Source organism: Poeciliopsis prolifica, unplaced genomic scaffold, assembly GCF_027474105.1.
Source record: "Poeciliopsis prolifica strain line A6 unplaced genomic scaffold, Auburn_PproV2 SCAFFOLD015, whole genome shotgun sequence".
Lineage (NCBI taxonomy): Eukaryota > Metazoa > Chordata > Actinopteri > Cyprinodontiformes > Poeciliidae > Poeciliopsis > Poeciliopsis prolifica.
The window spans coordinates 11,353,542-11,366,514 of record NW_026562390.1 but is presented as its reverse complement, the minus strand read 5'-3'; the positions used below and the strand labels follow the sequence as shown (position 1 = coordinate 11,366,514).

Genomic DNA, 12,973 nt, shown 5'->3' with positions numbered 1-12,973 from the left:
GGCATCTCACCTCAATTTTGAGGCTGTTATCACAGCCAAATTTGCATTTATTTCACTTTTTGATTTGGACAACACTTTTAAGGAATATCAAACAGTTACTCCCAAAAATATTGCAGATCCAGTCATAAAAGTTCTCAGAAGATGCTGATCTAACATGGGAACAAATGACCAATCTCAAGCCAATGAAGCAATAACTGATTGCAAAGGCGTTTCAAAGTGTTGTGCATCACTAGTGAAATTTAAAGGACTGAATGCTTCCAGAGGAATTCGCAGTCAGCTCGACGGTACCAACACTTGTGTGCATGGAAACAATATTTTTTTTTGCCCTCAGAAATCCTCTTGCCATTGTGACAGATGGCTGGGCCTCTATTCACAACAGTTTCCAGTCTGCTCATTTAGACTGCTTCCCTGAACAAAATGAAAACCCCTACACCAAAGCTGAAAACATTCTTCCAGCTGATCAGCTTTCATTCCCCACACTCCTCCATGAAAAAAATAATGCCTGGACTTTTTCCACCAAGACTGTGTACAGAATCAATTCATTTATCAACCTGCAGTGAGACCATGTATTGTGATTACCAAGACAATTCAAACCTAACCAAAAACGTGTCACAAGAGCCGACAGCATCACAACTGAAATCAGGTCAGCTGAATCAACCCAAATATGCAGAATCATCTGTATTAGACAGTTTTCCTACTTTGGTGCATAAAACAATAATCAGATTATGTTAAGCAGGGATAAATCACAAAAAACTCCTGCTAACGGTGGCATTTTTACTGACCCCATCTTTAAATACCTGGATATGCTCCCAGGTTTACAGTTCAAAACTGTTTACTCAGAGTCATTTCCTATGTTTAACTAAGAATGAAACATTGCTTAGGGCAGATATGGAGTTCAAACAAAAATGATAACATATGTGGCACTGCACTTCCAATGGATGGTTGAACTTAAAGCTGGGAATGACATCAGTTTGTCTGGAAGACAAACAATAAACAGACAATGAGAATAACTTGTGCCAGATCGACATACATCGAAGTATGTCAATCTATAAAATTGATAAAAACACGATAGAACATAGTATTTGAAAGAAAGAAAGATATGCTCAAATAAAAAATTATTATTGCAGCTGCTAAAACTTTCAGCAATGCTGCCAAATCTGATTTCAGACTCGGAGCTGGTGAGTTTTCAGTCAATTTTTAAAAAGTCAGATTTGACAATCCAGTTGGAAACTTCAATTGGACACAAAACGTGGGAAAAAATAAAACATTCTCCTTTCATTTTTATGAGAATCTTATTAATATAGAAACTTCAAAACTATCTCAGTGGAGTTCAGCATCAATGAGACTTTACCAGCTCTCTATGTTAACTCACCCTTCGTTCACATAATCATGCAAGCACCAATAGAAACATGTTTACAACAAGCACAAATATACAATATACACAATCATCACATAACATCTCCGGACAGCATCTACAGAGCAGTAGGAGAAGCTGACAGATGTATAAGATTGATGAGCCTTAGGTCAAAGAGTGCATCCCCCTCGACATCTTCAGGAAGCACTTTGAACTAGATTTCCCTGGCTCCCACAAAACCGTGTGACAGCTGATCTCAAGTTTTTACAATGCAGCCACGAATCCTAATGACACCACGCCTTCACACGTCTCAATTCAGGATGTGCTATGGAGGGGCAACAAGTGCGGGTGCGAGACGAGCAGCGCCCGGCAAACGCCGCCCTTGGTGACACGGCGGTCCACAGGGGTGACACAGCGGAAACGGAGATGTCACAAGTGTATAGTTTTTAATTGATGAGTGGATATGAATGACAGCCGGGAAAAGAAGGTCTTTTGAAAACTTCTCAAACCAGAACAACGGTGGCTGCGGTTGCACTTCAGGACCCTAACAGAGTGGAAGTGCAAACTAAACACTTCAATGCAGTACACGACTTTATTTGAGGATTTTTAAAGTAGATTGAAAGCTGTGTGTTCACAAGAAAAACTGAGCTTTATAGAGGTTTGCGCCGCTAAAAAGCCCCAATTGGTTTACGTTGTACTGACACCGATGTGAACTCAACACACAGAGGACCTTGACTGATGCAGAAAGGCAAAGCAGACATATTAAACAGAGTAGGCAGCTGGGAAGTGCTCCCATATCTCTATGACAGTTTGTTATTTTAGCCCTCTCAGAGAAACGCACACCCTGAACAGCCTTTCTTGCTGTGGAACTATAAACATCCCAAGTCTCTGACAAGGCCGTCAGTAAACACCAGCACAGGTGGACGAGGGAAGTGAGACTCAAAGAGCAGAAGACAAAAAACAAACAAGCTTTGATACAAAAGTCTGCCAGCACACAAAGGAAAGGAATATATAAACAGAAAAGCAGTCAAAGAATTCTCCATTGTGAAAAAGTTTTAAATATATTTAAACAAAACATGATGGCATAGTTTTTAGATTTATGTAGCATTGAATTTTATTCATTGTAACTTTAATTCTATGGTTGCTCTCCTGAGAAAAATTGGAAATAACATTAACAAGGCAGTTTTATGCTTTACTATAAAAAGTATGAATCTTCCAAAATTAAATACTTCTATAATCCTATGTGTAAATCTTGTTTTAAAAAAGCAACAACAAAGGACAAATAAGTTATTTCCAGCTAATCCAAATTTAGGACGAGTGGTCACACACTCATTTCCTGCTTTATCCTCCCATAGAAAGTCTGTAGGAGTCTAACGAGACAAAAAAAAAATCATTAAAGAAGCACGATTCCACTCGTTAGACATGTCCACGTGTTAGCTTGCATCTGGGAATACCAAGTGGAATTTACATTTCTCATGGAACGTCCGCTGATATTCCACAAAGTGTAAATGTTTGCTGATGACTGAGGCAGAGGGAGAAAGAAAGGCCGAGGGTCATGCGAGTGTGTGTTGAAGAGAAAATAAGTAGCAATCTTCTTCTGCCTTTGTACAAATCCTGAGTAGTCCCACGTTGAGGGGGGCTTTGTTCTCGGTCGCTGTTGGGGGGCAGCGTCCTCCAACTTTTCCCCTTGCTTCCTTTTAGCACAACATTTATCATTCTCCTCACTCAAACAATCCTTCTAGCACACAATAACAACACTCCCTCCACAAGAGGCACCATCTTTTGGTTGCTTGGATACTTTTGATCCAGCAAAGAAAGTTGTCAACATTGTCATCTCTTACTTAAAAAGCATCACGGATCCCATAATTGCATCAATTTTATGCATTTGGTTTTAAAATTACACTCTCTGCAAAGATTTTTTTCTTTGTTGTGCTGCGTTAGAAGAAATTAATAAATATTCCTGAGTATGAACACATGAAAAGAATGGCTTAAGAGGCATAGTTTTTTTTTTTTAATTTTCAGGATTAATCCCCCTGTGGGGAGATGTTGCATTCTTCTACTCAAAGAGACGTGGTGTATCTTATGCTGACATAATTGGATGCAAAGAAGGCACCCTGAGGCTTATTTCATAGAAAAGCCGACTAACTAACCCAGCGCCCTTTTTATCTTTCCACTCTCAAAGGGGTGAACAGGTGCATCAGCAATAAGTTGGTAGATGATGGACGGTGGGTAAGTGCACTCAAATACTGACTTCTAACCTATTCTTAAGTAAAGCAATATGTACTAATGACTCAAACCTTCTGCAAACACCAAAACTGTTATTTCGCCTAACTGGGAAAAGCAAAAGTCTTTGTTTTGCTTGGATTCACCCCTTTGAGCTGACCGTCCTGCACCACTTATTCCGCTTATTATGAATGCTGACGTCAGATTATTTTGCTTACTGCACTCCAATTCTTCTTGGTCTACAGGCCAAAGTCAGGAACACAGGACTGAGATACAAAGAGGCAGAGCTTACAAAAGAAACACAAAAAAAAGGAGACAGAGAGCAGAAAGAGATTTGATCCAAAAGAAGTGAGCCACAAAAAGAAAGAATACAGAAAAGTTTTAGGAGGAAGAGATGGGATAGAAAAGCCTCAAAACCCAGTGTTCTTGTTATTTTGTCAAGAAAATAAAGAGCAGCTAAACGTGGCAGCAACATATCAACACAGTGAGCAGGAATGCAAATCAGCCCTGATGCAAATGTCATATGTCTTCAGGGGCAACACAAGACTGTCTTTATACCAGCCCCCCACCACAACAACACACTTCTCTCTGTGCAAAGCAAACCCTGCTTCACATTCAACATGGGGAAACAATGAGAAGAGAAACCACAGACTGTATCCTCCTCATCCTTTATATTCAAACAAGCATCCAGTTAAAAAAAAGAAGAAAAACAAACGGTATAAGATTCAAAATCTTCGTGGAAGAGACAAACTTACTTGTCGGTCATAGCGTCGGCTAGTGAATACTGATTCATTAAATCTTCTTTGCACTTTTCTTCACACAGTTGGAAACAGGTGAGTGAGGCTCAGCACCGACACAGCAACCGAGATCTGTAAAACAGATAAACGTTTAGATTACACTATGAAATATTACATACAAATAAGATTAAATAGTTAGAAATCTCTATCGCATCAAAACCCCAATCATGAGACGAAAACTGCTAAATATGCCTCGTATATAAATCACAAAATTTGATCCTGGGTTATAAGTAAGGATGCTCTAATTAAGATTTTAGATAACTCTTTTTGAGTTATCTAAAAATGGATGTTAGCCAATGCAAAGTCAGCCCGATACTTTAAATAATATGATACGACTAAAACCCATCTATGTGCAGAACAAAAAACTCCAAGAAGCAAAAAAATATAAATTTTTTTAGTTCAAGAGACAAGAAAAATAATTCCCAAAATCAGATTTTTCAAAAGAAAACATTTTTTCTGTTCCAGAAATGTGTTCAAAACAAAGAAATACAGATGCAGATCAATTGCCTTTGAGCTTATAGACAATAAATGTTATAGCTTAAAAAATATTTATTATACCATTCAAATACTGGATTGGTAATCTTCATGTTAGCTCTTAGCAGTAACATTAATAACTGGTGATGCAAGAAGACAAAATGGCGAACGATCAGGATTCACACATTTACCTATTTTTTTGCCTGATTGGTTAGTTGGCACCTAAACATGCAGATCTCTTTTCCTGAAAGTACAATAGCTGAGTGATTAGTTTGTACTTTTAAAACAGTTTACTGTGGAAGTCTGTACTGGGTGATAAAGACTTGACTCCTTTAAGACACATTTAAAAATATTTGAATTTTGAAGAAAATCAAAGTAGTTTTTGAAAAAAAAAAAATATTCATATTTTTTGCAGACATTTTCTGCAAAAGAAAGTGGGACATTATGAGATAACAGAAAGGCTTAATAGAGAACAGCAAAGGATCTGGATTTTATCCTTCTGAACTTTCAACCCATCTGTCACAGAACTTGCTGGATTTAGAAATGTTTATTTTAACTGTGCTAATCAGAAAACAAGATAAAGACGAATCAAAACGTTGCCTTAGGAATCCTTATGCCTTTGCTTCAATGCAGAACTGCATCACTCTCTCCAATTGTATGGCATCGCACCTTGTATTTAATTGTTCACATGTGGGAATCTCCTCAACGCTATAGTAAATTACTGACTTGTTTAACATAACAATAGGAGATTATTTTTTTATCTCTGCTCAATAACAAGGAGGATTTCGCAGTTGTTAGGGCTGTAATCGCAATCACAATTGTATATTTGGTAGGGCATCATATTTCAAGTTCAATACATTCATATTGTGCATGACAACAATGTATATGGGCAGCTGGATGGTCTCCAATTACCTTTAGTTCCCATACTAAGCTTATATTTTTGTTATATGATGGAAAAGAATGAAGAGGATCTGGAAAATGGTTAACTAAATCACAATATTCAGTGGCAGATTCACTGAATTTTCTTAAAGGAATCTGCTAATACACTGAGGTTATTTTACTTTCAGTGGCTGGAGGATTGTTTAACTACGTGTGTATTTGTCTGTGCGTGTGCATGTAAGGGGGGCGGAGTGTGGAGACGACAGTACGAGAAAGAAAACAGAAGGAAAAGGTCACTGTCCGAGTCTCCACTTTGCAGACATGCATCACTTCTTTCACAAATCAGACGTGCAAAAGCCGGGGGTTGCTCCGAGGCTTACTGGGGACACCGTCACCATAGTTACTGGAGCAGCCCACCAGCCAGCTAGCTTCCACAAATAGAGCAAGAAATCCACCGGCTGGCAAGAAGACTTTGCATAGTCTATAGCTACAGATGTGGATTGCTTTTCAGGATTCTGAGAGTTCAATTACCACTAGTCAATAACCTCTATTTAGAGATTCCCTTATATGAAGGAATTTCTATTTTCTATCATATTTAACTGGCTGATCTTACCCTGCCTAACTGGAATATGTACAAACTCCAAACCTGCTATTAGCTCCTGATTTTATCTGCCTTTAAAAGCTTACAGCAGTCGCACATAGATTTAATAGATTAGACGACGCAATGTGTTGACAGACTGACCAGCCAGTGCAGGATTTAGGGACTTAAGCTGATAAATTTTAAATAGCAATTCACAACCAAGCTCAGATAAGATGAGGTGACCAGACATGTGAAAGCAGGGTCTCGACCCCACCCAAAGCCAGACGGGTCAAGCAGCAGCAGCCAGTATTTGTCTTCAGGGTATGCATTTCACTCTCACAATTCCTACCTACTTGACTAAAATGCACAGCTTAAAAGCATTTGTCAATAATTCTTCTCTTTTTTTTTTTTGCTCATTAGCTCATCCATCTTCAGGATTGTCAAGCATTAGCTGTGCATTTCCAAGTAATTACAGCAATCAATTTAGAGGTAATTTCCTCTGGCAATTCAGCAACAACGGAAATGTAATTAATAAGGAAAGATGCAGGAATCAGAAGTATCTCAAAGCACAAAACAATAAACTAATACAACAAATCTAGATTAACAAGATGCAGATTTTTTTTTAACCGACAATTGCCACAATAATTGTGGCAATAATAAAAGCATGTCTCGTTTTTATGCTGGAAAAATTCAATGCTGCATGCAAGAAAAACTTGAATACTGAATGCAGCACACGTGAAGCTGCAGAAAACTTAATGTGGTAAAAAGAATAAACAAGCTCTTGTGAACACTAGAAAAAGTGGTTTCCCCTGTGCGTGCTGCTGAGACGCACAGGGGAAACCACTGCTTCTCTACCTGCACCCCGCGCACAAAAACAAGTCCCTCGGTATCCAGGTTGACAGCAGCAACTTGTGGAACGGAAGATGATTGTCGGACTTCCTCCTCTAGAACAAAGCATGTTAAAAAAAATTTAGCTATACAAAGAGAAAAATCACCGGGGCTTTGACTTTCTGTACCTTTCCTCTGAAAAGCACCACTGTGCACTTTCCATCGCTGCCTTCCAAAAACCTGCAACCTAACACTAAATTATTCACTTCTCATATGAGATTTGGATAAAAATAGCATGCACCATCCTGCGCAGATCCCACACTGCACAAAGCAAATCTAAAAGCCACGGCATCCATCCATATTCTGCAGGAGAAAAAAAGGTGTCAACACTGCCGTCAGTCATAATGTTCAACCGTGTCGACAAGGCATGTGCTTGAGGTGAATCTTACCATTTGGTCAGTGAAAACATCTTGCAAAATGAGGAAAACCAGCTCTTGGCTTGCACAAAAAAAATATCAAAACATATGAGCACCTTCTCCCTTTAGTTGTTGGTAAATCTTCTCTCAGGTTCTCCCCCTAACACTCCCTCATCTCTATCTGCCTTCAGCGTCATAAATCCACGATGCTACATATGGCCGAGAGATACTATATGCCTTCCAAATGCATTTTATTTAAGCGCGTGCCACCTGAGAGTGTGACAGAAGCAAGGAAAGCTTTCCGATCCCCATGACACTGCTCGGCATTGGAGAGCGACGGCACACGGATCACGCCTCTGGAAAGGCGCACAATTGGCGAGGAGGAGGGGGAGGGGGAAATTGGGGTACCGGGGCAAGAAGGAGGAGGGGGAGGGGGCTGAGGTTAGGATCTCGTGTCTGTGGGAGTGTGGTCATTGTTGAGGGGACAGATTGGTCTCTCCTACAACAGAGTGAAAAGAAACAGCAGGTTGAGGCAGTGCTTTCGCTTGCTAAACCTTTGCAACCCTTTACTACACATGAAAATGGTAACTGCAAAGGCTCTCTGCATCCACAGGCAACAGTTTTGTGATGCGCATACCATCTTCCTTATGTGCAAATTCAACTAGCAACATCAACAGGAAAATAAAGAAAAAAAAACTAGAAATGCGTTTCCCCAACATTCCCCCTATGCAAATCACCTTCAAACATTTTAACAGAAAAGTCCAACAGGAAAACACCTCCGCTGGTTAGCTGTGATAACGACGCGCTCCAATAACAACAGAATGTACTGTATGTAGACTGTGCTCCCCACCTCCCCATCCATTCCCTTCCAGCTCTCTGCTCTCAGCAGCACAACACTGGGAACCTTTTCAAAACATCCAAGTAAGCTGTCAGCGGCCCTGCAGCAACAGATCGGGGAGCTTACTGCGCTCTCAGCAGTATCACTCTAAAGCTGCGCAGTCTAACATCTTGGGAATGTTCACAAATTTCCTGGAGTTTTCAGTAATCTGATTACTGCATGCATATTCCAGCAATTTGCACACTGGTTTGGGTCAATGAAAGCAGAGGAATGCTCTTTCTTCACTTTTACTGCGGTATGACGCACATCCTGGATGATAAATTGAGATAAAAGCAATGTTGTTTTAAGACCACTGTCAAGTATTACTGTGCCAAGATATAAATATATATATATTTAGGAGCAGGAGTTCGGGGGGAGGCTAAATGAGACCAATACACCAGACTGAAGACTTTTGTCATCCAGTTTTTTGTAGATGGAAATGGAAATTGAGCTCATTTTATTTCATCATGGATGTAAGTGATTTCTTTGCCTAGACGCACATCTTACTGTACTCGCTCTTTCCAAGGTAAAACATAGTAGTGACAGCTTCAGCAGGGACAAGAAAGTTGATGAGAGCAAGACGTTTTGAAAAACCATGAGTCATTTAACTTTCTCTTAATAATGATAAGCAAGTAATGTTCTTTCATTTAGTATCAAACGACCAACAAAGCTAAACATCCAGCATTTACCTTCTTTTTAAAACCCACACTAAATTGTGAGGCAGTTTTGCTGAGATATCTTTGGAATGCGCTATGTCTTGCCAGTTAACTCAAAGTGCCTTCACATGCCACATGTCTGCAGCTGATATGCAGCCAGATGCTGCTGTCTTTGCCAGTGTGAGATTAATCCAGCCTGAGGGTGCTGGGGTACAGTAAATGGGTGTGGCAGGGGGAGGTCTGTGGCTTTGAAATGGAGGTGGGGGGTTGCCCAAAAAGTCTGAAATCTAGCACGTTTTTCACATCAAAGCACCACTGGCTGACATTGTCTTGATCCTGGAGGGCTCCAGGATCAAGACAATCAAACTCTCCCCTTTTTTTTTTCCTTAACCTGACATTTAAAAGAAAAAAACATTACTGTGAATATGAGCTCTTTCATCTGTCAGGTTACAGCCTGTTCTATGCATCTCCGTCACAGACGGTACCTTCTAAACTGATGGCTACAACAGCCGATGAAGATCAGGTGATTTACAGGCAATTCACCCAGTCCTGCGACTGGAAAACAACTCAAAGAAATGCATGTGGCATGCATGAATAGTGTTCACCATCAAACCCATTAGGGGTCCAAAAATCTCTCAGAGCTGGCATGCAGAGAGGTTTGCATGCAAAAGGCCTTTTTAGATTGGCAAATTGCATTTGGAACCTGAACGCGGTATGTGTTCTCAACTTGAGCTGGATCTTCTCCAGTCAGGGCAGATTTTAATGCACCCAGTTTGTAAAAAGAGTGAAAATCTGACAAACAGCCAGAGCTTGGCCTGAGATTTAAAGCAGGCATCCAAGCAAATAAATGCTTGGATAACAAGAAAATAACAAGAAAAAACAACAACAAAGAAGGCATTTTTGCACAAAGTTCAGATCTAAAAGAAGGCATTCAGTGAGATAGCCTGCAAACTGTATTCATTTCAAATTGATTACTGATTAAATGAGAGCTATGGCGATGGGTCACATATGTGTGATTTCATGCAGACTGTTCTGAGTTAATTCCATACACGTGAATTTTATGGGTTTAATATGCTTCTATCTATACTTAGCTTTTCTCCAACAGTATTCAAGCAAATCGAGAAGAAATGCATTAAAATAAAATTTTTCATGTGCAATGAATCTACCCATTTAAAAAAACAGGTCAAGTGACAGTTCAGTGCCAAATTCAGTTACACTAAGCACTTCTTGTATATATGAAAGCAATGGTCTGAGAGGAAAAAAATGAGTTGTTTACAACTCTAAATGATTAAAATCTGCTTAACCAACAAAATCTATACACAACTGGCTATCATCATAACAGAAACTCTGAAACCTGCCAAAACAGCAAGAAGCTTACAACATAAACTCTAGCCTGAGGGGGAAGTTTAAGTGACAGACAGAAATGCCTGAACCGCTCATCGGCATGCAGCCCAGGGTTTAATGATTTGTCTGCTGCTGGTGAATGATCACACAGCAATATCCTGTTCTGGCTGGCTCTTCGAACCCCCCCGCCCCTAAGCCCCCTGTCCGCCACTCCCTGCCTTAGGGTCCGTCTGACACGACTCTGGCTCGCTCAACTGCCAGCCAGCCCGTCAGATTGACAAGATCCAGGTTTCTGCCCCTACGTCTGACGTGACCCAGCTGAGGACCTGTGGAATCAAGGCCAATGAGGCAGAAGAATTAGTTATTTAGCTCAAAAGGGGGGGGCATGTCAGCGCCGATGGATTCTGGTGAAACCATGAGTGAAGATGACAGCGAGGCGGGGCAATAAACGGCACCAACAACAAACATGGGGGAACAAAGATTTAGAAGAAAATCATCATATCTGTCATGTTCAAATGTAAACTAAACCAGTACTGTACAATACAGGAGGTGCTTTAAAGCTCTAGAGAGGAGCTTTAAAGCACATTACATAGTCGTAGTCAGGATCAAATCTGCACATTACATAGTCGTAGTCATAAAACAGTTGAAGTGTCTGGTAAAAAGTTTTAGACACCCCAAGTTGCATGTTTGTCACACACACAATGTTTCTGGCAAAGATCATTTGACTGGTATAAAACTGTTTTCCAAATATTCCATTTATTAAGGGTAAATAAATTATTCATGCCAAGTTAGCCCAATGTGAGAAAGTTATTGACCCTATCGTGAAATCATTACTTGTGATAAACTCATTTCCTAATATTCCTAGCATTTTGCAGAAAAATACAAAGGCATAAAAATGAAAGACTAAATGAAAGACGTGCATTCTAATAAGAACAATACTTGAATCTCAATAAATGAATCATTGCATTTAAATGCATCTAGTCCTAATAACGTTCACCATTTTGACATATCAAACAAAGAAACCAAATATCTAGTACACATTTTCTGAGGATAATCAGAATTTCTACCACATTTACACCTACTGCCTTTAACCACAATAATTCTCTCTTACTAGTTATCATCCTGATGAAGGAATAAAACTGAGTCAGCCATAATTTGAATCGGGACATCAGATGGCAAAGAAAGCCTGGTCAAGACAAATCAATCAACATAGTTTCTGTAATAATATGCTTCATTTTACAATCAAAACAGAATTAAGGCAAAGCCATTATGACAGCTTGTGTTTCACTGTCAAAAAGGAAGCAGAAAGAATAAATATAATGTCACACACCGTCACACACCAACCAAATCAAAGAGGAAGAGATGAGACTGAAAGCAGCTCTATAAACTGTCACCACTCAGACCAGATCAGCGTCCAGGTGAGACAAACATGCTCCAGTTGTTCTGAGATGCAGTTTGAAAGCTGGAAATAAGCAGACTGAGACACAACAGTGTGCTTTTCATGCATTTCTTTACGTGATGGTATCCGAGACGCCATCCGAGCCCCTCAAATAAACTGTGGTTATGTGGCTGGGCTTCAGCGCTGTCAGTAAATGGGCTTTTGTTATTGCAATGAAAGAGCACCCTTGATTTATGCATGCCAAGGGTAAGAACCCCTGAATGACCTCTGGGTGGCAGAGTGGCATTTTAAAGGTGGAGGAGAGGTTTAATCTTTAAATGGCTCTTTTACTTTGACCTTATTTGCGTTTCGAGGAGAGTGACCACAAAAGGCGCTCTCTTGACGTATTATTTTCGCTACAAATGATTGTGTTTTGTTTTTTTTAAACTAGGGAAATTAGTGGTGAAAGTTTACGCAGAACAAGAAACATAATATAAATGAGTAAAGTGCTGTTTATTTCATTTTTTTGCCCTCTGTTTGAGCCTCTTTTGGAAGTTTGCGCGAGAGTGGAACAAGTGCAGCCGAGAACTCCGCGGCGGCGCGATGCGGTGCCGTAAACGAGCAACTTTTGAAGGAAACCCCTGATACTTTCCCAAACCACGGAGCTGAAGCTTCTTCGGAACGGTATAAGAAACGGGTACTTACCGTGTGGAAGGCGTCCTCTCTCTCTTTTTTATTTTTATAAAGATAAAATGCGGCAGCAGCTTGGGTAAAATCAAACTTTGGTTCGTCTCTGTCTCTCAGCTCTGCAGCATGGCAGCGGCGGCGGCGTCTGGGACCACAGACTGAATTCAAAACTCTCCTGGCTGAGATAGCGACAGGCCGGGTGGGGGCGGGGGGAGAGAGGGAGCAGGAGGCGATGGTGTGACGCTGCTGCTGCTGCTGCTGGGAAACAAACAAAAAATGCACTTCACTTAAACATTACCCTGGATTGTGCATACAAAATACTGACATTGTTTGACTTGGATTGAAAACGTTTCACTGTGAAAACTACCTCTAAAAACATAATCGCTGTCATAACTGTAAAAACTGCTCCAAAAATATCGAATTAAACTCTCTCGCCATCATTGGGAGAAAAAGCAGGATGTCTTAGGGCTGTGAGGATTG

General features: G+C 40.2%; 1 protein-coding gene across 4 annotated transcripts in view; it reads right to left on the bottom strand.

Moving 5' to 3' along the window:
- Positions 1–12,633, bottom strand: part of sema4d (sema domain, immunoglobulin domain (Ig), transmembrane domain (TM) and short cytoplasmic domain, (semaphorin) 4D) — a 39,899-nt gene extending 27,266 nt beyond the window's left edge. For 3 of the 4 annotated variants that reach the window (XM_055040360.1, XM_055040359.1, XM_055040357.1), the window contains exons 1-2: positions 12,512–12,633; positions 4,333–4,446 (exon numbers count right to left, since the gene is read on the bottom strand). In XM_055040360.1, coding sequence (XP_054896335.1) covers positions 4,333–4,370 — 38 coding nt within the window. In that variant the 5' untranslated portion in view covers positions 4,371–4,446; positions 12,512–12,633. Of the gene's footprint in view, positions 1–4,332; positions 4,447–7,584; positions 7,850–12,511 lie in introns of those variants that run through there. The other variant, XM_055040358.1, reaches the window with a different exon arrangement.
- Between the last annotated feature and the right edge of the window lie 340 nt (positions 12,634–12,973).